The sequence below is a fragment of the Ambystoma mexicanum genome, chromosome 4q (assembly GCF_040938575.1).
Source record: "Ambystoma mexicanum isolate Mex_15411 chromosome 4q, UKY_AmexF1_1, whole genome shotgun sequence".
Taxonomy (NCBI): domain Eukaryota; kingdom Metazoa; phylum Chordata; class Amphibia; order Caudata; family Ambystomatidae; genus Ambystoma; species Ambystoma mexicanum.
The window spans coordinates 1,005,477,537-1,005,502,206 of NC_090928.1; the positions used below are offsets into that span (position 1 = coordinate 1,005,477,537).

Here is a 24,670-nt window from a genome sequence, read left to right on the forward strand (position 1 = left end):
GTATCTGTTTGACAGTGCTATTCAATTCTGTTAATGAGTGTGTTCTTTTTCTAAGATGCAGGGGGTCCAACGGAAGAGGAACTACTTAAGCTGCTTGATCAATGTGATCTAAGCACGTCCCGGTGTGCCACGCCTAACATCAGCCCTGCCACCTCTGTACTCCAGCAAAGTCATCTGCGCGATTCAAACACTAGGTACAATGTTCATGATGCTTGAAATCAAACTGACCACCCAAATTGCTAGAGTATAATTTAAGTGCATAGGAATATTAATTAACTAATGATGTTTATCACACATGGTTAAATTATCATCTAAATTAACCTCAGCCTGCCCTGATAAATCAGGCAATCGTTTTGAGGAGAGCCTGTGCCTGCCTCAAGTCCTTGCCCATGTAGTGCCAGAACCAAGAAAGAAAACAAAATAAGAAAAATAAAGGAACTAATGAACATATTTAAGGTGTATTTGGATGTATTGTCCAACCCACCCCTTTCTTCTTTGTTTTTCATTCATTGTGATGCCTTCCTGTATCCATAATCCTTTCTCTATGGAGTTTATACAATTCTTTTTGTGCAACTGAATTCTTGTAATGGTGATGCAGGTCAAGAAGGTAACAATTGATTGTTTTTCATTGTCACCAGAGAGTCTAAGAAATTTTGACTTGCAGCTTATCCCTTGTTTTACTTCTTATCATTCATCATGGTTCTACGGAAAATGGCAGGTTTTCATAAAATGTTGCTAACTTGTTTCATATCATTTTTATAAACTGGCATCAATATGTTCTTACATTCTGACAAAAATATCTACCATTTTGTGTCAGAAATTCAAACAATTTGAATGCCAGTTGAAAGTATTGGCTCTTCAATCTTTGACTGAATTCCAGTAGCCACATTTCAATGGATTGATTTTTCTTCCAAAGATTCCTCATCCGATGAATATCCTCATCCAGCTCTACTGCTCTGAAACTTTTCGATAGTGGGCATAGCAGACCTCGGCTCGGCCATTGATCGTCGATTCATCTTGCTCCGTGCTCGATCGTCGGCTCCGGATGTGATATCAGGCGTCGTACATATACCATGTCACTATGCCCCATACCTGAGTTCCTTTTTTCCGCGTGCTCGACACGCTGCTGTGACAAACACGACACTGAGTCTTCGACTCTGTTTCTTGACAAAGAACATTACATGTGCGCTCCCCGGATTTTGCGCTTTAAGAGGTGCACTGACTGCCATTCCAAAATGATGATGACCGACCCCCACCGCATTTGTCTGTGGTGTCTGTGGAAGGATCATAACACAGAGGGATGTACGTTGTGCTCAAAATGCACTCAAAGTCCAGACGCGGCTGAGCTGCCAAACTTGCTTTGGCCTGTCCGTCTCCGAAATCCCCGGGCGGTCGATAGTCCTGTTTTCTGAGACTGAAGGGCCCACTACTGAAAAGGAGAAGGAAAGGCATCAACTGAAGTCCACAAATCAGTCAGACTCTAGGAACCACTCTTCCTCGTCTTCATCGCATAAGAAAAAGAAGCACCACCATCGTCGACACGAGTCCAGCTTGTCAGCGGAAAAAGGTAAGCCCTCGGCTGGGCCGGCCATTCGAGAGGAGTAGGACGATTTCAAGAGCCAGATAAATGCAGGCTTTCTGCAGGTGCGGGTGTGTGCCCCGAACAGCAATCCTCAACAGCTGAATCAGCGCTTGGTACTCCCAACCCCTCACATGCCAAACCGTTGATGCCATCAGCGTCAGAGAAGCCTTAGAGCTTGATGCCGAAAAAGGTGCAGAAGCCTTCCCGAGGCTATCGAGAGGCTGGCGTTCCTGGCGTCACGGTGGTACACAAGCCCCCATTCGATGCAGACGGTTATTCTGTCAACCTTGAAAGAGAGACCTTCGGCGCTGGTGGTCACCGCTGGATCCTTTGCCCCCCTCTCCAGGTCAGGGTTCTAATAGTCCATTACTTCAATTTTTGGGACCGACCAGGGCGATGATCAAGGGGACATTGATCCTCTATATATATACTTGGGCGGGAGGAGTTGATTTATTTCGACGAACAGACAGACCTGTTGCCACTGTCCCAAGGGCTGCTTGATGCCAGCAGTCTGGACATGTCTCCTGATGTAGAGCTCCAGCAAGGTCAGCCCTACACATACACCCCTGTTAAATTCAGGACCATAGTGGAAAGGGTGGTAGACACCCTAGGTCTAAAGACCGCATCAGTGCCTACTCCTAGCTATGAGCTGATGGACATATTGGACTAGGGTCCTGTGACGGTGCATAACATACCACTCAAAACAGCAATTGCTGATCCCCTAGGCTCTTTGTGGCAGCATCCCTGTTCCATTCCCCCAGTCAACTGTACATTTATGGGGAAGTACAGGCCGGCGAGAGGAGACCCATCATTTCTGGTTCTCACCCTTCTCTGGAAAGGTTTGTGGTGCAGGCAGCCACAATCTCCATCAGACCTGAAGCCTCCACTTCTAATCTGCCCCCAGATAACGAAGGGTAGACGCAGTGGCCAAGAAGGTCTTCACTTCAGGCAGCATGGCGTTGAAAGCCACCAATGTAGCCTCTGGGTTTGCAAAATACTTTTTTGGCTTATGGAAATCTTTTCAATATGTTCCTGCAGGTGATAAGCGGGATGGATATACACAGCTGGCAGAAGATGGGAAGAAGGTTGCCAGGCAGTTGCTGCAAACGGGCCTGGAGGTGGCCCATTGAATGGGATCGGCGGTAAAACGAGCATATCTCAAAAAGTCTGGCTTCTCTCCGTATGTCCAAAATATGCCTTTTGAAGGAGAATTCCTTTTTGGCCAGAAGGCTGACAACTCTTTGGAAAATGTTAGTCAAAATTATCCGCAATATTGCTGGGCCTAGCTGCACAGCCGGCCAAACCTGCCGTCAGCTTTGCCTCTAGAGGCAGAGGCTACAGGTGCTATGTGCCTTACGGCAGGAAGGCGCAGCTCGTGCAGACCAGGCAGGGGCAGAGGCGCTTTTCGCAATCAGGAAGGGACAGAGGGGCTTCTATAGGCCAGCAAGCAGCGGTTGGTGTGGCTCCGCCCTCGAAGCTGCTTTGATTTTCCCTCCCACGACTTACCGGTTGGTGGACGGTTGGCAGGGCATTGGCCCCAGTGGCAGGAGATTACGTCCGATGCCTGGGCTCTACAGCTCGTTCGGTGTGGGTATTGTCTGCCCTTTTTAAGAAAACCTCCGGACAGACCCCAACCGCCTCCAATGCAACCAGGACAAGAGCTCCAGGGAGAACTGAGCGCCCTGTTGTTGAAGGGTATCATGGAAGAGGTACCTCCTGAGCAGAGAGGATTGGGTTGGTATTCCCGTTATTTCCTGGTTTCCAATAAAGGAGGAGGTCTCTGTCTCATTCTGGACATCAGGGCCTTGAACAAGTTCCTGAGGAAGGACAAATTCAGGATGGTGATGTTGAGAGAAATTCTCCCCTCTCTCGAGCTTCAGGACTGGCTGGTGTCAATAGATCTGCAGGACGCTTTTTTCCATGTGCGATACATCAAAAGCACAGGAAGTTCCTGAGGTTCCTCATATCCTCATAGGGGACAAGCAGTATCAATTCAAGGTTCTTCCCTTTGGGTTGACCTCTGCACCAAGAGTGGTTATATTTGGTATTACCAAACCCAATTTCAGAGTGGTACATTTAATTGCGGACAAAATACAGAAAAACACCTTTTTGTTTTTTTTATTTTCTTGTTTTTCTGTCCTTATAACCCCCAAACTCCATCCCAACCCGTTTTACCCCCTTTCCCCTCAACCCTTTATATATTTATAAATATGTTTTTGACCGCAATTAAATGTACCACTCTGAAATTGGCTTCGGTTTAATGACTTGGTACCCCAAGGGTCTTCACCAAGCTCATAGATGTAGTCGCAGCTCACCTGAGGAGATCCAGGGTTCATGTATCCCATACCTGGACAACTGGCCAATCCGAGGGAAGTCAGCAGGACTGGTCTTGTCTCATCTGGAGGACACCTGTCTGCTACTGCACATGCTGGGCTTCACCCTGAACTTGAAGAAGTCACATGTTACAACGGTCCAGAGGCTCCAGTTCATTGGAGCAGTCCTAGACACTCGGGTAGGGAAGGCTTCCCCACTCGAGGAGAGAGCCACCATAGCACAGATGGTGGCATTGTTTTGGAACCACGCCACCTTACCAGCAGCTTCCTTCCTCCACCTCTTCGGTGTCATGGTCTCCTGTATTTTTCTAGTGCCAAAGGCCAGGCTGCGCATAAGATCCCTTCAGTGGCTTCTAAGGAGCCAGTGGTTGCAGTACTTAAGAGCCCTCACGGATTCCATCAGGGTGTCCGGGTTAGTGGTCTACGACCTCAGCTGGTGGACCGATGACAACAGTCTCATGGCAGTTGAACCCTTCTGGCCTACATGGGCTCGGGTTGCAGTGGTCACGGATGCGTCTCTGAAGGGTTGGGGCACTCACTGCAAGGACTTGCAGGTGAGCAGTCTTTGGTCAGCGACAGAAGCCAGGTGGAACATCAACAGGCTGGAGTTGCAAGCCATCAGGTTAGCCCTGAGGGCTTTCACCTCGTCTCTGAAGGGGAAGCATGTCCTGATTCTGACAAACAACATGCTTTCTGTCATGATCCCAGCACAGGAATACAGATTCCATTTAGAAACACTAGGGAGGCAAGGAACTTCATATCTATCAGTGGGTCAACAGTGGCTTCAGGCTTGGCGCAAGAGACATTTGCCTCACTCTTAGCATTGTACCCATAGACTCATAAAACTTACATTGCCTTTCCCCACCCTCAACATGGCCATGGCTAAATCCATAGATAACTCGCAGTGCATTCTACACCTGTTGCAGAGGGAGCTACTTAAGCCCCGCCTCCGCCGAAGCTCTCGCTTCGCGTCTTCTCCGTTGACAGCGGGCAACACTTCCAGCGATCTCCTGACAGAACCTGTCAATAGAAGAAAACAAGTCAAAGATATTAATTTCCACAGCAAAATCAACAGAATACCAGTAGAATTGTAAAGACTTACTGAACCAAAGTTTTTTGCAAGTATTTTCCTCAGTCCGCTGTTATATTCGTAGTCTCTGCATCTTCTGTCAGAAGTTCCGTCGCAGCTGCAGCATTTCTTCTCTCAGCAACTTTTGTCCACGGTCGCAGTGTATTCTTCCTAAAGTTTTCCTCAGCAGTCTCTGCATCGTCCGAAGGTATTTTCTTCAACAGTTTCTCCGAAGACCTGCAAAAAAAAGGTATTTAATGAATGAATGAACTTGTAAAAAGGAAAGAAAGAAGTTACATATGTGCTTACCTGAAGTCTCAGTAAGACTTTTCTTTGCTTATTTCTTACCATACTTGTTTCTGAAGGCAGCTATTACTCCGTTTTTTCGACGAACTGTCGTGAATTAATGTTTCCTCAAAATGAGTATAGCTGCAGCCATACAACAGCATCAGCTGGTCTCTCCAATGTAGGGACCACTCAGAATCTGATGAACGGTATATAATTATTATTTTCACCAAAAGACTTGCCCAAGATACCTCTAGAAGAAGTTTTGGACATTGTTCAGTTAAGAATCTTTCAACGCCACGGCCCCCTTAGACTAAAAGTTACCTACCCAATGCGGCACTGTAGAATACAGGATGGAGAGCTCCACAAAACAAAAGCACAGGTGAGAAGGGAAGGTTTATTCAAAGGTACACTGTATCACAGTTTCAGTTAGTGAATGGGAATTACAATAGTGGTTTTTTATAATTGTTGTTTCCACAGAATCAGTGCCCAGATAACAGGTCCTCAGCTGAAAAGGCATTATGCTCCCGCAGAGACTTAAGGTAAGCGTTACAGTTTCCATGCACTACCTGAACAAGCAGGGTGGCGTGCACGCTCTCTCCATCTGCAGAAAGGCAATGCAGCTGTGGTTCTGGTTGCTGTAGAACCAAATCTCGGTCTCAGCAGTTCCTCTGGCGGGGGCAGAGAACGTCTTGGCGGATGCTCTGAGAAGGCAGAGCACGGTATCACATGAATAGGAAGTGTGCCAGGAAGTCCTAGACGAGGTCTACTCTTGCTTGGGTACCCCATCAGTGGATTTGTTTGCCACTTCACCACAACTTCTCTCTGGTTCCTGTTATCCCATGGGTTCTCAGGAGGTTGAAGAGGTTTTGTGCAATCATGATCTTGATCACCCCGGACTGGGAGAAGAGAACTTGGTACTTTGAACTCTTGGATCTGACCATCTGTCCACCTCACCAGTTGCCTCAGCGCCCGGATCTCTTGACCCAGTCGGAAGGTTTGGTGCTTCACCTGAACTCAGAGTCCCTCAACCTGCATGCATGGCTCTTGAGAGTATGAGGTATGATGGCTTGGGTCCTATATGAGGAATTACGTGAGGTGTTGCTGGCGGCTACAAGATCTCTGTACGTGTGGAGTTGGAGAGGATGTGAGGCGTTGTGCAGGGAACTCAAGATCAATCCCATCTCTTGCCCCACAACTATAGTGATGGATTTCCTTCAGTACATGGCCTCAGCGGGCCTTCAGGTTACCACAGTCAAAGAATATTTGGCGGCCTTGTCTGTGTTTAAAAGGTCCCTGGATCAAAATTCCTTCTTTACGATCCCAGTTATGGCCCAATTCCTGAAGGGCTTTGTAAATAAGTTTCTGCCAACTCACTTTGTTTTCCCAGACTGAGATTTGAATCTGGTTTTAACGTTTTTGATGGTGGCTCCCTTTGAGCCCATGCATTCCTGTTTATTATGGCTGCTATCATTGAAGACAGCCTTTATGGTTGCGATTACATCAGCCAGGAGAGTTGGCAAACTTCAGGCCGTGTGCTGCAAGCCCCCGTTCCTATGGTTCTTTCGGGGAAAGGTTTCCCTTAAAGTAAGACCTGTCTTTCTCCTTATAGTGGTACCTGAACTCCACCTTTCTCAATCCATAGACCTACTGGTTTTCTGCCCTCCACCACATCCCTCTAAGGAGGAAGAGTGGTTCTGTCGCTTCAACCCCAAAAGAGATTTGAGCTTGTATGTCCCTAGGACGTCTGAGTTCCGGAAATCTGATCAGCTGTTTGTGGGCCATTCTTTGTCTCGCAAAGGTCTACCCATAACAAAGCAGACTCTATTGCGATGGATTATTCTGTGCATCGCAAGTGATACCAATCTGCAGGCAAAGAGCTTCCTTCTGGCATCGGCACACTTGACGAGAGGAGTCTCGGGTTCTATGGCCGGTCAAGTGGCACAGCGAGTAGAGCGCTGGCTTTGACATCAGTGCAGAGCCTGCCGACGTAGGTTCGAATCCGGCAGGGCCAAACTCAGCCTTTCATCCTTCCAAGGTTGATAAATGAGCACCACACACCGTAGGTAATAATAAGCAGCGCTCCGATACCTGAGGGTTCGTAGCGCAATATGAATGCAAAATTATTATTATTACAGAGGGGAGTTCCCATAAGGGACATTTGTCAGGCCACATGGTCATCCTTGCACACATTTACCAGGCACTTTTGTCTGGATGTTGCCCGCGGGGCTGACGCACATTTTGGTAGGGCAGTGCTGCAAAATCTGCTACTGTAACACTTTCTGCCCACCTTCGTCTTCGTAACTGCTTGGGGAGTCTATCAGATGAGGAATCTGCAGTAGAAAAGCAATCCATTGAAGGAGTAATTTCTTACTGTAATGATCTTTCTATGGATTCTTCTCCCACAGATTCCTCCTCCATCTTCCCTTCCATCCCCGTTCAGAAAGTTCTTCTGGCCTGGTGCACCCATCTAAGCAAAGGGACGCCTGATGATGGCTCTGTGGTGACCACTCCTAGCTGGCTAGTCGTATGCCTTTGAGAAAAAAAGAAAAAAAACAAAAAACAATAGATATATTCTTTCTAGAAAGCTTTATTCCAATCTTTTTTCACCTCTTGGGATGTCTCCCTTTGTTAAGTTTTTTGCAGGCTGGTTAGCCCGGTCTCCCATCGTTTTCCGCTGCAGCGTTCAAGCATGAAGAACAAAGGGGGAACGGAGGTATGGGGTGTAGTGACATGGTATATATACCAGGCCTGACATCACGTCTGTAGCCGACGATCGAGCACCGAGCAAGACGGAACGACGATCGGCGGCCGAGTCGAGGTCCACTGCGCCTCTTGTCGAAGAGTTTCCAAGCAGCAGAGATAGATATGAGGATATCTATCATATGAGGAATCTGCGGGAGAAGAATCCATAGAAAGATCATAACAGTAAGCAATTTCTCCATTTCCAGCATCCCTTGTTGAAGGTATGTTTAACACTGGATCCCTTGTGGTGCCAGTGACTTATCTGCCTGTTCTTTTGTTTTGGGATCTAACTCCGGATCTGGTCTTACTGTGTGAGAGTGTGTTTCGTTGTTACTGGTTTACTCCTTTTCACTTTTGCTCGCTAGATGGATATGCGCATGGCAAATTGATATTTAAAATATCATGCTTTTATTCTTTAAGCCCAATACTCTTATGCAGTGGTGTTATGCCAGGATTCATCATAAATGCAGGCCCAGGGCACGGCCACCTCAACTAAAGAAGATATATCTATTTTATTGTGGTGTTTTCTTTCTTATGCTCCCTTATACCATTGGGGAGGTTACCATGGGGAGGTTTGAACTATTCTAGGCCATTAAATACTTTTAGTGAGTTAAAAGGTACAATTCAACCAAATACCCACTTCCATTGTCCTAGGACATAAAGTAATGTGAGCGCAAAAAATCCTCCTCTGAATTTTATGACTGTGGGCATCATTCCGAGATTGGAGGTAGCCATGACGCTATTTGCGCCATGGCTGCTTTCAATACCGGGTCCAGCACCGGTCTTGTTCAATGGGGGCTTACTGGTGCATTCCGACCCTGGAGTGACCGGTAAGTCACCATTGAACAAACCATTCCCCATTCCCATTTGAGCCCCCATAGGGCTCAATGGGAATGGGGAAGTAGCTAATAACGGTACCGAAATTTGCGGTACCGTTATTAGCACCCTGGTCCCTTAGCGGGACTCGTAAAGGACGTGTGGTCAGACCACATGTTCTTTGAGGCTCCCGCTAAGGGACCTCGGAATTGGGCGGTAAGGGATTACCGGCACCGGTCTCCTTACTGGTGCCCGGTATCCCTTACCGCCCAACTTGTAATGACCCCCCTGTATCTTCAAGACACTGCAAAAAGACTGTCATAAGGGTGAGATGTGAGATGATAGCCGTAGTAGCCCAAACTAACTGCAATAGCCCAAAATTAATGAATGTTGAAACAAGGGTCTATAAAAATATAGACTTATAACTAAAGAATACAATGCAAGCAACTAATCAGAAAACCCTATAAAAACTCACCCCTGTAAAGGAAAACGCAGCAAACGCAATCTGTGAAGGGGCACTGAGGGTACAGGAGCAGGGTTGTGCAGGCACAAGATTGGCACAATGTCACTGTCCAAAGAATATGTCTTTAAGAACAAGGAAGAGAAGGTGGGCTTAATAGTCACTGTGGATCATATGTGGGACATGGCCCTTTCACAGTATCTTATGTTCCTGTCTTCCCTGTTGAGCCAGGCTTTTTGGCACTGAATTGGGAGTCTGGGTGCCTTTGGCGCTGAGCTGGAGTCGATTCAATGGGTGACGGCGCGCGTCCACCGGACAGTGACGACTTGCGGGTTGAAGACACTGGAGATGGAAGGCGATGTTGGGTTGGTGCCACTGGAAGACTCTGCAGCCTCGGGTGCGAAGAAGCAGAGACCGAAATTCGGCACAAAGCATGCACAGCTGGTTCAAAAGGCTTTTGAGTTATTGTATCTGCTTCAATCTCAAAGAAGCTGGCGACAAGGTGGCGGTGACGACTTTGGAGTTGGGGGGCTGTAAAAGACTCAGCATGCCCATTTGCAGAGACAGTGACGCTTCAGCGATGCCATCAAGCGATACTCAAAGATGCATGTTCAATTGGGCGTTGGGTACAGAGAGGACTCGGCAGTTCCCATGCAGCAGCTTTGATGGCCTTGAAGGTGCCCAAACTGACATTGATGAGGTTCAGAGTTTCATGGAGAGCCAGGAGTCACTTCCTTGGCTCTGTCATTTCTGGAAGTCCCAGTCCATGTGTGCCAGGACAAGGTGAGTGCAACCTCGTCACCTTCTATGAACTGGAGCATGGTTCCAGAGCTGCTAATATAGAGGCCTTGGTCCAACAGCAGTCACCACTACTGTTCCCTGGAGATAGTTAGGCGTCGGAGCTCTCCTGTGCCTTGTAGTATGCCTTGTGTCTTTACCTCAAAGGCAGAAGACTTCGGAATGGACTGCTCTCCCAACAGATGTCGCAAAGTGTGTCCTACTCTTGATGATCCCAAGATAAATCAAATAATGATGGGGTGCCCCTCTTTTTTTTTTAAAGGCAACATTTCAGAGGATTGGTCCAAAGGAAGCCTGCTATAAGGGGACCAATCCAGGGTGTTATAAAAGGTTCCATTTGCCTTCTGACATCACACCCAGAGTGCTGGTAAGATAGTTCAGCGGGTTGAGCGCTTGCTGCTGTGATCTGCAGGTCAAAGGTTTGAATCGCAGCAAGACAACTCAGTCTTTCATGCTTCCGAGGTCGATAAGAATATCATCTTCAGTTGGGTGATAATTGCATGTAAACCTGTTCTATGCACTGGGCGGGTATAGGAGTAAGAGTCAGACACAAGGGTGGCATGTTGATTGGCATAAAAGCAGGGGGGGTAGAGGAAATCCAAATGAACCCTACCTCTCCCTGCCTCATCCAAACTAGCTAATGAAATGGTCTGCGTCAATGCAAAGTTTGCTGTATGGGGCCAAATGCTATCCTATCCCTCACAAGCTAAACTCAACATAAGGAAAAAGGGAAATGGCTCTTTGACTTCCGACCTGCAGCCCGGCCTTGTCTGTCAAAATAAAAGTTCCAAAAAGGTGTATAAAATCAAGCAAAGGTTCCACAAGTCTCAAGGGGCCGATCCCCTTTCCCTTGAGTCTTTCCATTTTATCCAAAATTGTCTCTGTATCTTTAATGTTCAGGATAGGTCTTTATCCTTACTCCCAGGCCCTGCACAAGGAAAAATGGCCTCAACACCTTTTACAAGCTGTCTTGAGGGTCCCAGATCCTTAATGGGCAGACCTGACTCCCAGGTACTGCAATGATAAGGAGTAGCCTGCTTTGCTCTCCCACGCTGTGCTGAGGGTCCCTGACCCGTTTCTTAGTACCCCCTCCTTGGTCCACTCTCTGGCAAGTAGGGTACAAAATGTTATTGTTCCCACAGATTTCTCTCTCTGTCTTCACTTCCACCCATGTACTTGTTTACTGAGTGTCATTTGCACATGTAAGCTTTGTATTCTTCTCAATCACTCTTTGGGGTGTATGACCCATTCACTTAGTGCCAAAGTCTGTACCACTTGTATATGTAAAGTATTCCTCTTTATTACTGTTTGGGGTGCGTTTCCCCAGCGTGGGTCCCAGAACCCATTAACTGGGTCACTCTGCCTCGGCGAGTATTCCTTCTGTTCTCTGCTTTGGGCCTTCAGTACCCTCTGGGTCTCCCCAACCCTGAGACTAGCCACCCTTGTACCTGTAGGGCCTTCGTGGGGCTCCGGGGAGCGTCAGCTGCTTCTCTGGCTCACCGGGACCTTCCCCTGGCTTCCGCGCACTCCTCTGCAGTTCGGCGGTGGTTTCCTTGCTCTCCAGTGACCTTGGTCAGTGGCGGGTATGTTTCCTCTTCTCTGGTGATGCCTTCTGCATCACAGGCTTTTTGCAGGTCCGTCCCTCCCTTGGACACTGCCTGCCTCTCTGCTTTGCTGTACTGCATGTACCTAGGCCCTTTCCTGGCTCATGCTGAGCTGATAACGAAGACGTCATCCTTCTCTTACCTCACTGCCTTTGAATGACAGCTGACCAATAGGATTGTTCTAAAGGCTAGAAGGCGTGCATTCTTTCTTGTCAGTGATCTTCATTACTCTTCTGGCCTCTTCCTCATCCCAGTAGTTCTTGCCTCAGATATATTGCAAAAACACATAGGTGACATAGGGTAGTGTGGAATTGGAGGGGTTTTGAGGGAAGGCGGGAGGTTCAAAGGAATACTGCGTTCTCCCGACATAGTCCCTACTCTCAATTGGGTACTGCCTCCTCATGAGATCCTCCTGCTGAGTACCACCCATAGGGGGTTATCGGGTAGTGGCTTCACCTCCCTGGCCTCGTGTAAAGGGGGTGCCCCATCTGAAGCAGTGGCGATACTTCGGGATTCGTCACAGTACTTACTTTGGTGAAAGCTCTCTATAAAAAAACGAATAATTATCATTACCTTGCCTGCAGGAAGTGGAGGGACAGGAAAAGGAGGTGAGCCCCAAGAGAAACCAAGATGGTTGTACCCTTCTCTCAATACACCTCTTTCTTCTGGTTAATCTAACTATGACCCTTCCCCTGCCTGCTGATTTCAAAGGGACTCCAGTGGTCAGCACCCTGGTGTGAGAGTAGCGGTGTTATGTCAGTTCTGCCTTTGAGGCACCAATTCCCTGCAGACCTCCTGAGGGACGTTCATGTGCTCTAAGAGGAGGTGCTCCTGCTGGAGAATAAAAGGCGCAGCATCATGGCCTTTGTTCCACATGTCTGTAGTGGAGATAGTCAAATCAGATGCTAATTAACATCAGTCCTGTCATAGCTGCAGTCCTGTTGCCAGAGCTGATAGTAGTGTGATATCAAATTGCTGTGGCAGTGCATCTTTTTATTTGAAGATCATCGACGTCAGTGTACCTATAACACTAACCCTATCCTAACATGTAGTGTACCCATGAACCCTCACGGCTCGAGGTCCCTAAGATTGTTTTTTCTATCATTCTTGTTGGTTGCTTTCATGCAGAGCTCGGGTTAACAATACATATTGCTGTTCCACGTGTCTTCGACGCATCCTTCGACTAATTCTTTGACGACTGTTCCTGAGTGCTGTCCTGTGATTCTTCAATTGACTTTCGACGGATGCTGCTGACCTTTGCCTTCAGGCTTCAGCCTTTACAGTAGGGAGAGTGGCAACCCTTATTCTCGTCATTTCTCTTTGGAAAATGCCTTTTCTTTCCTATTCCTCCTCTTCCTTCCTTCACTTGTCTGGCTGCTCTTTTTCCACTTTACGATGGAGAGAACTCCATTTAAATTGTGGCCTTTGTGAGAAACCTGAAGGTGTCTCCCTGGCTAGTCCCCGGGGGTCTGTCATCCAGGTGGCCAGGACATGGCCATTGCTATTGGATCCAGTTCTGGGGGTGGACCAGTGAGGGAGGATCACCTGGATGGGGGTCCTTGGGGAGTTGGAGTGGGACAGCAATGTGTGAGGCACGGTATCCCCCTTCTTTCACACCTTTTCCCCATCCTACCACACAGGATATTCCAAAACACTGCCCCCCACCCTGACACGAACACTTTTGCACAACACGGAAGACAACGGACTAACACCAGAGCCGTTTACCTGACATGTACCAATACAAAGGTCAGGCAATTGACCAGAATCACACACACCGGACGGCCCTTTCCCTTCCCCACAGGGATAAAAAAGGTGGAGCACAAGAGCACAAGATGAGCAAGGAAGACTGCACGACGTGAGATTTAACTCAGCACAGCAGTTCAAGAGGAGGATAAGGATGGCACAGACCGAGAGGGTGACAAGGAGAGAAATGACCTTGCCCTTTCTGACCAAGGCCCGTGAAACCTCAGCAGAAGGAATCCTACATCTGCAAACAGCGTGTGTTGCAGCAGATGGCAACGGTACAAGAGACACCCCTCCACTGATTACCAAGCCGTGGAGAGACGCTTGTCTTTGTGGTACCAACCTTGACTCCAAGGAGAAAGAAAACCTAGTGTTGATAAGAAACTGAACTGTATTTAATGATAAATAGCCAACGGCTAAATTGAACTTTGAAAAGCTTTGAAAGAGGGGGAAATCCAGCAACAGAGAAGTCTGGCACCACATGGATGCTTAGGCAGGAAACTGGGCAATTACCCCATGGTAGAAACTACCGTAACCAGAAGCCCTTGGGAAGAGGTGAGAAGAGGTCAAAGTGGTCATACAGGGGTCTTTCAAAATCCTCTGTACAGTCTTAAGTCTTTGCCCGTCAGATGATTGCCAAGCTAAGGGAAATCAGTCCCGCTTGCTGAAATGAGCGTATGAACAGTATGTTTCAAAAGTTGGCGAGAGTGAACCCGGCAGAGAGAAGCCGACAAAAGGGGCGAAGCCCAAAGAACTGTTTAAAAAGACATTAAGATTTGTGAAAGTAAAAAAAGACACAGTGAACCAGAAGGAGGTAGGCTAAAGTCTGAACGGGGTCCGAGCCCGAAAGAGGACGATCTGGAGTGGAAAGTTATCACCCAGAGTTCCTTGAAAAAGGAACTGTTTAGTCGATTTGTGGAATTCAATTTTGTGAAGGGTAAACGCCCAGAAGAGGGGGCTCGAGGGGTGAAGCCATCACCCAAAGTATACGTGAAGCAGAACTTTGTATGTGTTTGTTGGATACATCGGGCCTCAAGGCAAGAGACTTTTTTTTATTGAAAAGAGACTTAACCATCGAAGAACCTGACAGCTGATATGGAACTGTCGGCTCGTGCTGGGAAAGCTCAAGCGTGTCCGGTGCTCAGGTGATCCACTTTATCCCATGCTCAAAACATGGGGAAGGAAGACCCATGGCAATCACATCCTGACTTATTATTGGTAAACTCTTCTTTCTTTATTAAAAACCCTATCCCACACTCTTTCTGTAATTAGTTGAGGATTGTGCAATATTTTCTTTTAGTATAGGCCTTTTTGACAAAATGCCACAAGGACTGCTTTATTTTTCATTTGATGGTTGAAGCTTGTCTGTCGTTACTGTTGCCACCATGAATTCCTTACACCTTCCTGCAACCGGAATTTCTGTGGAAGGGCACTCATAGGGAGTGTAATAACTGTTTACCTTGTGACCACGACAAAGGGCATTGCAAAGCATGTCGACTATTAAGGTTCAAGGCGCTAAAAGAAAGGCACACACAGTGGTGGGAGGCCTATGCCATGCAGGCTAAGTCCCATTCTCCTGCCGGTGGTGTCTCCTCGGACAAGGATTCCTCTAGCAGCCACGGCTCCAGTTTCGGATGGCAAAGATATCGTTGTGGAGTCGGCTGTCTCCCACGTGCCTGTCCCCAGCTCCACTAGGTATGCCGTGCGCACTTCTATGGGAAAACCACCCCCTCACGACAAGGGCACACATTCTAATGCCAAGGCTAAACACACAACCCCTCGGTCTTCTTCGGTATTGTTGAAAAAGACTCTGGCCCCCGCAGACCCGGCAAAGGTTTTGGCAGAACCTGGTGAGCTTGAAGGTTCAGGGTCTGCTGGGCCTCCGCTGTCACAGTTGCCGTATGGTACCAAGTCTTCCACTTCCAAGGGTGCCCCTCCCCTAAAGGTTCCCCTTTCACATGGTTCCGGGCCCCAGAAACTCCCTTCTCTGCCCTGAGGTCACACAAATGTCTCCTCTCCTTTGTTCCAGTCCCTAAAGGACCCCAGAGGCCCTTTGCAGGCTGAGTTCACTTTTCCACTTCCAGAAACCCCAGCCACTACTTCCTGGACTAGGGAAAGGTATGAACAGTGCATGGACCAGGTATCTAAATGTACTGGGTTTTCAGAAAAATGTGATGAAATTCTCAAAAGGACCCCTTCCTTTGAGGAGGGTCCTAGGCCCTACAAGTCCCCTAGACTTCAGTCCCCTGTGGATCACCCTGCTTCCCCTGGTGTGAAAATGTCTTATCCCTCTGAAGACATTTTTCAGGATGATCGACGTGATGCTGGCTCCCAAGACCCTATTTCCCCACAACCCAGATGCTTGACTTACTACAGATGACCAGGGGAATTGGCCTACTACCCCTGCTCATGGGTCTGAGCCTGATAATATCATTTTGGATGCCCCTCCTGTCTCCCATCCCAGAGAGGCTCCCTCTATTGATGACCATTTGCTTTTCAACAATATTATTTGGGTAAGCAGCGGACCATTATAAAATTGTCGCTCTGGAGGCGGTGCCTGACTCCGAATTTGAGATATCCTCAAAGAATAAGTACCTGTCAGTCAGGCTATCCCACTTCTTAAATCCATTAAGAAACGTATTGCCCCCTCTTTGCTTATGCCTTCCCTTACTCGGGCGGAATGAAAAAATGTTTAGACCCACGGCCTCTGATTCATGTTATATTCAGTGACACTCCATCCCGCACTTCCTGGTGGTCACTGCGACTAGAAAAAGAGCAGGCGTTCCCCTGTCTTCATCCCAGTCTCCCCCTGATGAAGACTGTAAGAAGTTCTACGCCCTGTGCAAGCAAATTACTTCTTCTGCGGCCTACAGTACCCACAGCGCAAAAAATAACACTCTGCTTGACAGGTACAGTGACATCCAATGGGGTCTGGTACAGGAGGGTGTCCAGAATGTTCCTGAACTAACTAAATTTCAACTACTTGCGATCATGCAGCGGGACGTCAGATCACTCAAAAAATCTTTAAAAAACACAGTTCACAGCAGACAGGTTGTTGGCAGGGGAAACTCTTCTGAAACGCCATGCATGGCTTAAGTACTACAGATTTAAACCCAAGATGCAGGCCTCGTTCATCAACAAACCCATTGAGGAGTCGGCTCTCTTTGGCAAAGCAGTGGATGGCGCACTTGAGACAGCAAAGAAAGCGCATGAGACATTGAAATTTCTCAACCAAATCTCTAGCAGGCTGTATGTGTAAAGCAGGGTATTTAAAACCCACCACTCCCTTCGTGGGCAATCCTTCTCCAGCACCTCTCAGGTGTTCCTGTGGTACAAGCTAATCACCCTGGTATTATGGCCAAGGAACGTCCAGCGCTTATCCAACACCTCAACATCAGGCTTTCGGTGTGACAAAAGAAGGGGTAGAAATGCAGCAGCCAGAGGCTCCCCTGCTCCTGCCAGCAAATGACTCTACGATTTGGGTCTCCTCCCATGCCTCTCCAGTAGGAGGTTGGATAACTTGCTTCACCCACACATGGGAAGTGAATAACTTCAGACCAGTTGATGCTCAAGACTGTAGGCAATGGTTATTATATTGAGTTTCTTCAAACACCTCTATACAACTCGCCAAAGAACAGACTGTCTCCAGACCACCTCCTCATCCTTCAATAAGTGGAGGCCCTTCTGCAAAAGGGGGAGATCAAACTCGGCCCAGAACATCAGGTAAACAAGGGTATTTATTCAATATACTTCTTTGTACACAAAAAAGGATCTAACCATGTGCCCTGAATTAGACCTGCACCCTGCAAACAAGTTTTTGAAGCCTCAAACGTTCAGGATGACAACTGTGCAAGACGTAATTACACTTCTGAAGCACAGAGATTCCATGACCACCTTGGATAGGAAAGATGCAAACTTTCATATTTCAATGTTGCCAGCACACAGGAAGTATGTAAGGTTCAAGCTAGAGAACACTCACTATCAATTCAAGTACTCCCCTTTGACATTGCCTCTGCCCTGTGTGTTTTTACCAAGGTCCTGACAGTGGCAGCAGTTCACCTCCATAGACAGTTTGTTCCGGTGTACCCTTATCTAGACGACTGGCTCATAACTGGAGACAAACATCAGGCATGTCTGGAGAACACCCAAAAGACTATAGACCTTTTGTTCCAAATGGGGTTCTCCATCAAAGAGAAAAAAGTCTTGTCCCCAGCCAAGTGAAACAATTTCTGGAAGCAATTATTTGGACAGAGGATGTGCTGGTCTTCCCCTCCAACAAGAGGGTGCAAAATATGTTGTTATAGATCCCTCATTATGTTAGTGTGAGGGGTCAGAAATGTGAGCCGGACAAAAGATGCCCTTTTGATTTACTCAAAAGTTTGGATAAACGCATCACCATCCCTACCCTGACGGATTTCCCTGCCTATCAAAATAAACCAAAGGAAACACTTGTTTCTATCCCTCACATATGTACATACAACAACTCAGAAAGGTAATATATGGCAGTTCAAATATAACGGAAATAACAGTTATGTTCAAAACCTGGTAACTGTTTCTCCTTATAACCTGGGTGAGCTCCTGTTCCCCAGATTCAAATGTGATCTCAATCAACAGTTCTAAAAGGATCTGGAAATCCAATCTTGCAACAAAGTTCCAGTACAGTTCTTTTGGTTCCAACTTGAACTCCACCAACCGTTCAAAAATGTTCAACAGGTTTCCACCTTTCCACTTCGGTTAACGAGTTCAAAGCAACCTCTTCTTGTAAACCAAGAATGCTTCCACAGTTCATTAGGATCAACAAAATTCTTGTTTCAACAATATTCATTTGTCAGGATGATTCTGCAATAGTTCAAAAGGACTCTTTAGTGGTTCTTCCACTTCTTCATCAAGACTTGTAACCACACCACAGTACTTCATTGATTTCCACCTGGTAACTCACCTGCAAGGTTTACCAATACAGGGTCCTCTTGTGGTCTCCTGCCAGGACTAGGACTAATGAAACGTCTAACTAAAAGATTCTCCCAACAAATTAGAAAAGTCTTTGGCTTTTCCACAACATCAAGTTTAATTACTTCTTTTTGGGAAGACAAGAAACGCAATGGTGCTGTTTGTTACATCCTTGGAATTGCCACATGCAATGCAGGCTATTTTCCTCTCCTTCTGAATATCTTCTGTCAGAAGGGTAACTTTCCTGCAACTCTTGTTTCCCCACTACGGTGTTAATCAAATGCTGATAATGGTTTCCTACACCGTGGTGGCTTTGGAAATGTGGGTTTAGGTCAGTTCCTCTTCTTTCTTCTTTCACACTCTGGTAACATGATGTACAAGCACTTACTTACTCGCTCTCTCTTGGCTTTGACAATGCTGGTTCTTTCCCATTTGTCTTGATATTTCTCTCTTTTGGCTTTGGCAATAATTGGTTGTTTTGCCTTCTCATGATATTGCTTTTTTTTTGTTGCTAGCAATTATTCTGACCCGCATAAATGCAATGACCACCTTCTGGTCTTTTTTGTCACGTTGTTATTCTTTCACTTTCGCCTCTTTAAACTAGCTTGGTTTTCAAAATAAATATTATTCTGCTTTATTTTAGTTTGGTATTCAAATATTTTCCATTTCACTTTCTTTGTATTAGTTCAGTATTTAATGCACCCAGGATTGGCCAGCAAACATTCATGGAGCGCTCCGGTGTCACAATATAGTCGTGAACTCACCAAGTCTGGCATGCATGTCCACTCACTCTGTTGCCTCCGGGTCGTCTGCTTCTGCTGCTCTGTGTGGCCCGGCAACCTGCTTCTCTCGGTCCCCCGGTTCCCGCGCCAAAAGAGCGCTCCTCGCTTCATGGGCTCTCCGGTGCTCGCCTGCTACCGGTGCCCAACTTACTATGGGGAAAGCTTTCCAGTTTTACGCTTCCCACCGCGTGACCTCTGCAGCCCTAGTCTTCAAGGGGAAAGCTTCCAAATCCAACGCTTCCCACTGCATGACCTCTACAATCAAGGTGTCTGGAAGAAGAGACCCTCTCAGGACCGGCATCCATTCAGCACACGATGGTGGTCCCGGCATCTCTCCTCTCCTCCAGCTTCTGCTTCTGCTGCGACGTGGAGTCGGAACATTCACTCTACCTCCTACTACTGCTCTCTATGGCTTGTACCTGAGTGGGGACTTTTATGCCTCCCACTCCCCCTCAGGTGTGGGTGATTAACCTTATTAAGCTTCAATTTGCAGTCCCGTGCCTCTGCAGCCCTCTTCTACATCCCAGTACTTTGGACATTGTGGGACCTGAAGTCCACAATGTTCAAATCATATTTTCCCACTGCTTCAATTTTAAAATAAGCCATTAGGATGGTTGGGTCTCTGAGGAAGTTATAAAAGGGGGTTTTACCATTCTTCCTGACCTGCACCCTTTCCCCCCATGTGATCCTCCTGCAGAACACCACCCCCAGGGTCAGGATCAGGTAGTGGGCCTCATTACAAACCAGGCGGTAAGTTCCCTACTTTACCACCATGGTGTAAACTCTGTTTACACCATGGTGGATGGTGGATTTACCGCCCCATTCCAAGGTGAGTGGGGCGGTAAATCCCCATTCCCCATTTACCCTTCCCCATTTTTGCCCCATAGGGCATAATGGGAGTGGGGAAGGCGCTAATTACGGCACCGTAAATTATGGTGCCGTAATTAGCACCAAGGCGGGTTAGCGCCTTGCATTTTAACACCTGCTAAAAGCAGGCGTTAAAATGGTAATCAGGCGTTAAGGGTTAACGGCACCGACGGCGCCGTTAAACCCTTAACGCCTGGGTTGTAATGAGGCCCCGTGTCTGCCTTTCCTTGGCCACATGAGAAGGGACCCAGGTCAGGTTTTCTGGGGAAGTCATCTCCAATAAATCACAGTAGCCAGTCATCAGATTACCATACGGAAAGCCATGCGGCTATTGGGTATGATGGCATCTGCATTTTCCTGGTTCCTCATGCCTGTTTGCGCATGTGTCCTATGCAGGAGTGCCTTTGGAGCCAATGGTGTCAGGCAAGCGGTCAATGGGACGATCTAGTGGTTGACTCGAAAGCCCTTGTTCTGTCACTGCAGTGGTGGTCGTAGGTCAACCTTCTGAAGGGTAAATCGTTCACTAACCCCGCAGTGGAAACCACTCTCGCCATGGATGCATCCCTGTCAGGGTTGGGATGCTCACCTTCTAAACTATACAGTCCATGGCACATGCTCACAATCAGAAGCGAACAAACACATCAACCTGTTAGAGCTACTTGCTCCATTCAAAGCCCTGAAAGCCTTTCAGACACAACTGCAAGGGAAAATTGTTCTAGTGCTTACAGACAGCACCACAGCCATGTATTACTTGAACAAACAGGGAGGCACTCACTCTCCAGGGCTGTCCAAACTGTCTCAGAGCATTTGGAAGTGGGCACTCCAACGCAATGGGTTCCTCCTGACACAACACATTGTAGGCAAACACAATCTTCTGTCAGACATGCTCAGCAGAGACATGAAGCTACCCGTAGAACACGGGTGGCTTTTGCACAAACACATTTTCCACAAGGTCTTTGCAGAATGGGCACATCCATACATCGACCTCTTTGCAACACTGGAGAATGCACAATGCCCAGACTAAGCCTCCGGGTATCCCCAAAGGATGTCCAAGGGGAACGGTCTCTGGATCACATGGTCATGGAAATTTGCATACGCTTTTCCCCCAGTTCCTCTCCTCAACAGGATAATTCACACGATGCACCAGGGACAAGTTACACTAATCCTGATAGCACCAATGTTGGCTCATCAGTTGTGATTCTCAAATTTCATGAGAATATCCTTTTGCCCTCCAGTGAAGCTGCCTTTCCCCTTCAACATGCTGTCCCAAGATTAGGGGACAACTCTACACCCATGCCCTCAAACTCTCAATTTAGCAGCATGGCTCCTGAAGTCATAGAGTTCGGGCATCTCCAGCTGCCTCAAAGGTGTATGGACATCCTAGGGGAGGCATGGAAGCCTGATACTAGGCACTGTTTTTCCAGGAAGTGGAAGCGCTTAGTCATTTGGTGCAGTACTCGTAACATCAACCCTATTGACTGTTCACCCACGCATCGTCCTTTATCTAACTCACCTCTTAGACTCGTTTTTAACTCACTGATGGTCGACCTTTCTGCTTATACCACCTCTGAAAGCAAGGCTTCCTGATGGAAGGTCCCTGTAATCAAGCATTTCATGGAATGGGTCGAAAGACTTCACCCTCCTATTTCTAATCCAACTCCGGGAGGGGACTTGAATGTTGTCCTTAATTAACATTTGGGCCCTCTTTTTGAGCCAATGCACAAAGCTAGTCTTAAGGCTTTCACCGTTAAGACTGTTTTTCTGGTGGTTATTACTTCTATTTGGAGAGTTGGTGAACTGCAGGCTCTCTCAGTTCAAGCCCCATTTGTTACTATTCATAAGGACAAAGTGGTCGTGTGCACACACCCACACTTTGCGCCTAAATTCCTGTCCATGTTCCATGTAAACCAGTCCATTGAACTTCCAACTTTCTTTCAGCATCCCACTAACTCGGCTGAAAGAAGCTTCCATACACTGGAAGTTAGGAGAGTAGTGGTGTATTACCTTGATAGGACAAAACCACTTCTAAAGACAGATCAGTTCTCTGTCTCTGTTGCCATTGGTAGAGAAGGGGATCCTGTCTATAAACCTGCAATTTTTTTATTGGATTGTTAAATGCATCCACATGTTTTAATCTCTCTCTATGAGAGATGTATCCTTTATGCCTAGAGCACATTCTACTCGAGGCACAGGGTCTACTATAGCTTTTATTGCAAATGTTCCTCTGCACTCTATTTGCAAAGCAGCAACTTGGAGTTCAGTTCAAACCTTCACTCACTATTACTGCGTGAATACACATTCTGATTCTCAGGTGGGTCTGGCGGTGCTAAGACATCTCTATGCTGCTGTTCCTTCACACATCCCACCACCATCTCCTGGTGGTTCGCTAGTCGTTCACAGCATGTGATTCTAAGCAGATGAACAAGCATCAGAAGACGTACATTACTCACCGTAATTGTATTTCTGGTGCTTGTATCGGCTTAGATTCATATGCACCCACACTTCCTCAACTTCTTGGACTTGAAAGAACATAGACATCTTATACCTTCTTTTATTCTGTAATCACGCACGCACTCTCTTCAGGCTCCCTCATAGCAGAACAAAAACAACTGCGGTACACTACACATCACGATAGGGATAGTGTTACAGGAACGGCCAGGTGGATGTCCCTTTTCGATCTTCGAAAAAAAATGCAATACACTTAGATTGTCACTAAATGTCAGACTACATGCACAGCATGTGAATTTAAGCAGATACAAGCACCAGAAATATGATTACGGTGAGTAAGGTATGTCATTTTTAGTAGTCATCATGCCACAACGAGGCAAGGCTTATATTTAAAGATTTACCTGCCACCAGACTGACTAAGGCATTACATTATTACTGGGAGTTGCTACCTAGTATTTACACATTTCATCAGGAGGCACCAAATTCTAGACCTGTACCATAATAATTCTTTCATTATTTAACTAGACTTGTCTGCTGCAGGTATGTTGGTCTGGTGGCAAGGTCGTTGATACTATCGTCAAAGTTTATACACGAAATGTTGTGAACGCTCAAGCAAGAAAAGGCTAAGTCTGCCTTGCTAGCATTTGGAACTATTATTTGGCATATGAACACATCTCTGCAATTAGTGCTTAATACACTGATCTATATTTGGTGCCATTGTGAAATGTTGCTTGAATTATTGAGGTTTGTAATAAACCAAATGATAATTAAAAAGAATAATAATTGTGATTCTCAACTACATGAATTTCAAATGTGGTAATTGTACATGATCAATATATTCTCCAAAGAAAGAGTTGATCAATTCAGAGCTTAGTTATCGACAACAGTTAGACTGCACACCCAGTTCCTCATCAATGTGTCACACAATATCATATTGTGTTATTTATTTTATATAAAATAAGAGTCTACTGACTTCTTTGTATCAGGTAGCCAGATGGGGAGCACTCCCATGGTTTTAATTGTGTTCACATATCAGCCAGTGATCAGTATTGCAGTGAGCTCAAGAACAGAAGCAGCTTTCCACTCCACACTCCTTTCCTCCTCTGTATTAATGTGACTGGTTGAGCCAAGGGTAATTGAGGGTGGGCCTTGCTTCTCAGGTCACTGCCTGTCTATGCTACTGCTCTAACATGATCAGATCACGAGGGCTCCTACAGCCAAAGACCCTCCGACCTACACTGTTCAGCCCACCTCCTAAAGCGAGTTTTCCAAAATGTGTCATCTCTCTATAATCAGGAATGTCCAGAGTGTCCAGCTTTTTCATGACCTACTGGGAATCACATTGTTTCAATTTGACTTTTATTGACCACAATGCCTTTCAGGATCTAAGCATATAACTCTTCTTGTAACTGATGTTACTTTAAAGTTGTAAATTTCACTTCATGATAACATGCACAGTGTGTGTGAACTATAAACAGCTCCTAAACTGCTTCGTATAACCCTGCTTGATGATGCAGCACGTGAGAGGTCTGAAGAGCCAGAGCATGTTGAACATTCTCAATTCATATATTTAGTTTGTGCAAGCTCCTTCTACCGACATCTATAGACTACCAATTAACTTCTTTTAAATCAATTTCCACACACTGACCATGAGCCATTTTATCCATCGTCATCAATTAGGCAGAAGCTTCTTTTTATCAGTAAATAGGACTTACCAAGGGTTTCCTTATTCTTAGACTGGACTTCTGTAACTTTTTGTTCCATTATTGGGTACCCTTTTATTCATTTCAGTTTGATTTAATATTTATTTATTTAACCATTGTCAAAGTTGTAATGATCTGATTCAATTTTATGTCTTACATTATTACGATGAATACTATTTTTTTTTTTATGTTAGTATTTGTGACTCATATATTACTGAACCAAGTGGCTTCTTATATTGCTTTCTATCTTCAGAAAATGTTTTATGAGAATGCAGTAAGTGAGATAACCAAGAGTTCATTAAAGTAAATTAAGAATGGTGCAATTTCATGACCGGACCTGTTAAAACATCAACTTAAATTATACCATAGATGTTTATTGTGCTTTCAGTGGGGGATGGGACATATGTGGAAATAGAATATAATAATGAACAAACAAACGTGTCACATAACAAGAATATGCTGGGAATTAGCCTAGCAGCCAATGGAGG

The 24,670-nt window shown here is 46.3% G+C and overlaps 1 protein-coding gene across 3 annotated transcripts in view; it reads left to right on the plus strand.

The window, feature by feature from the left end:
* KCTD3 (potassium channel tetramerization domain containing 3) overlaps window positions 1-24,670 on the plus strand; it is a 529,442-nt gene that overhangs the window by 490,291 nt on the left and 14,481 nt on the right. For 2 of the 3 annotated variants that reach the window (XM_069608569.1, XM_069608571.1), the window contains one exon: window positions 56-194. In XM_069608569.1, coding sequence (XP_069464670.1) covers window positions 56-194 — 139 coding nt within the window. The remainder of the gene's footprint in view (window positions 1-55; window positions 195-24,670) is intronic. The other variant, XM_069608570.1, reaches the window with a different exon arrangement.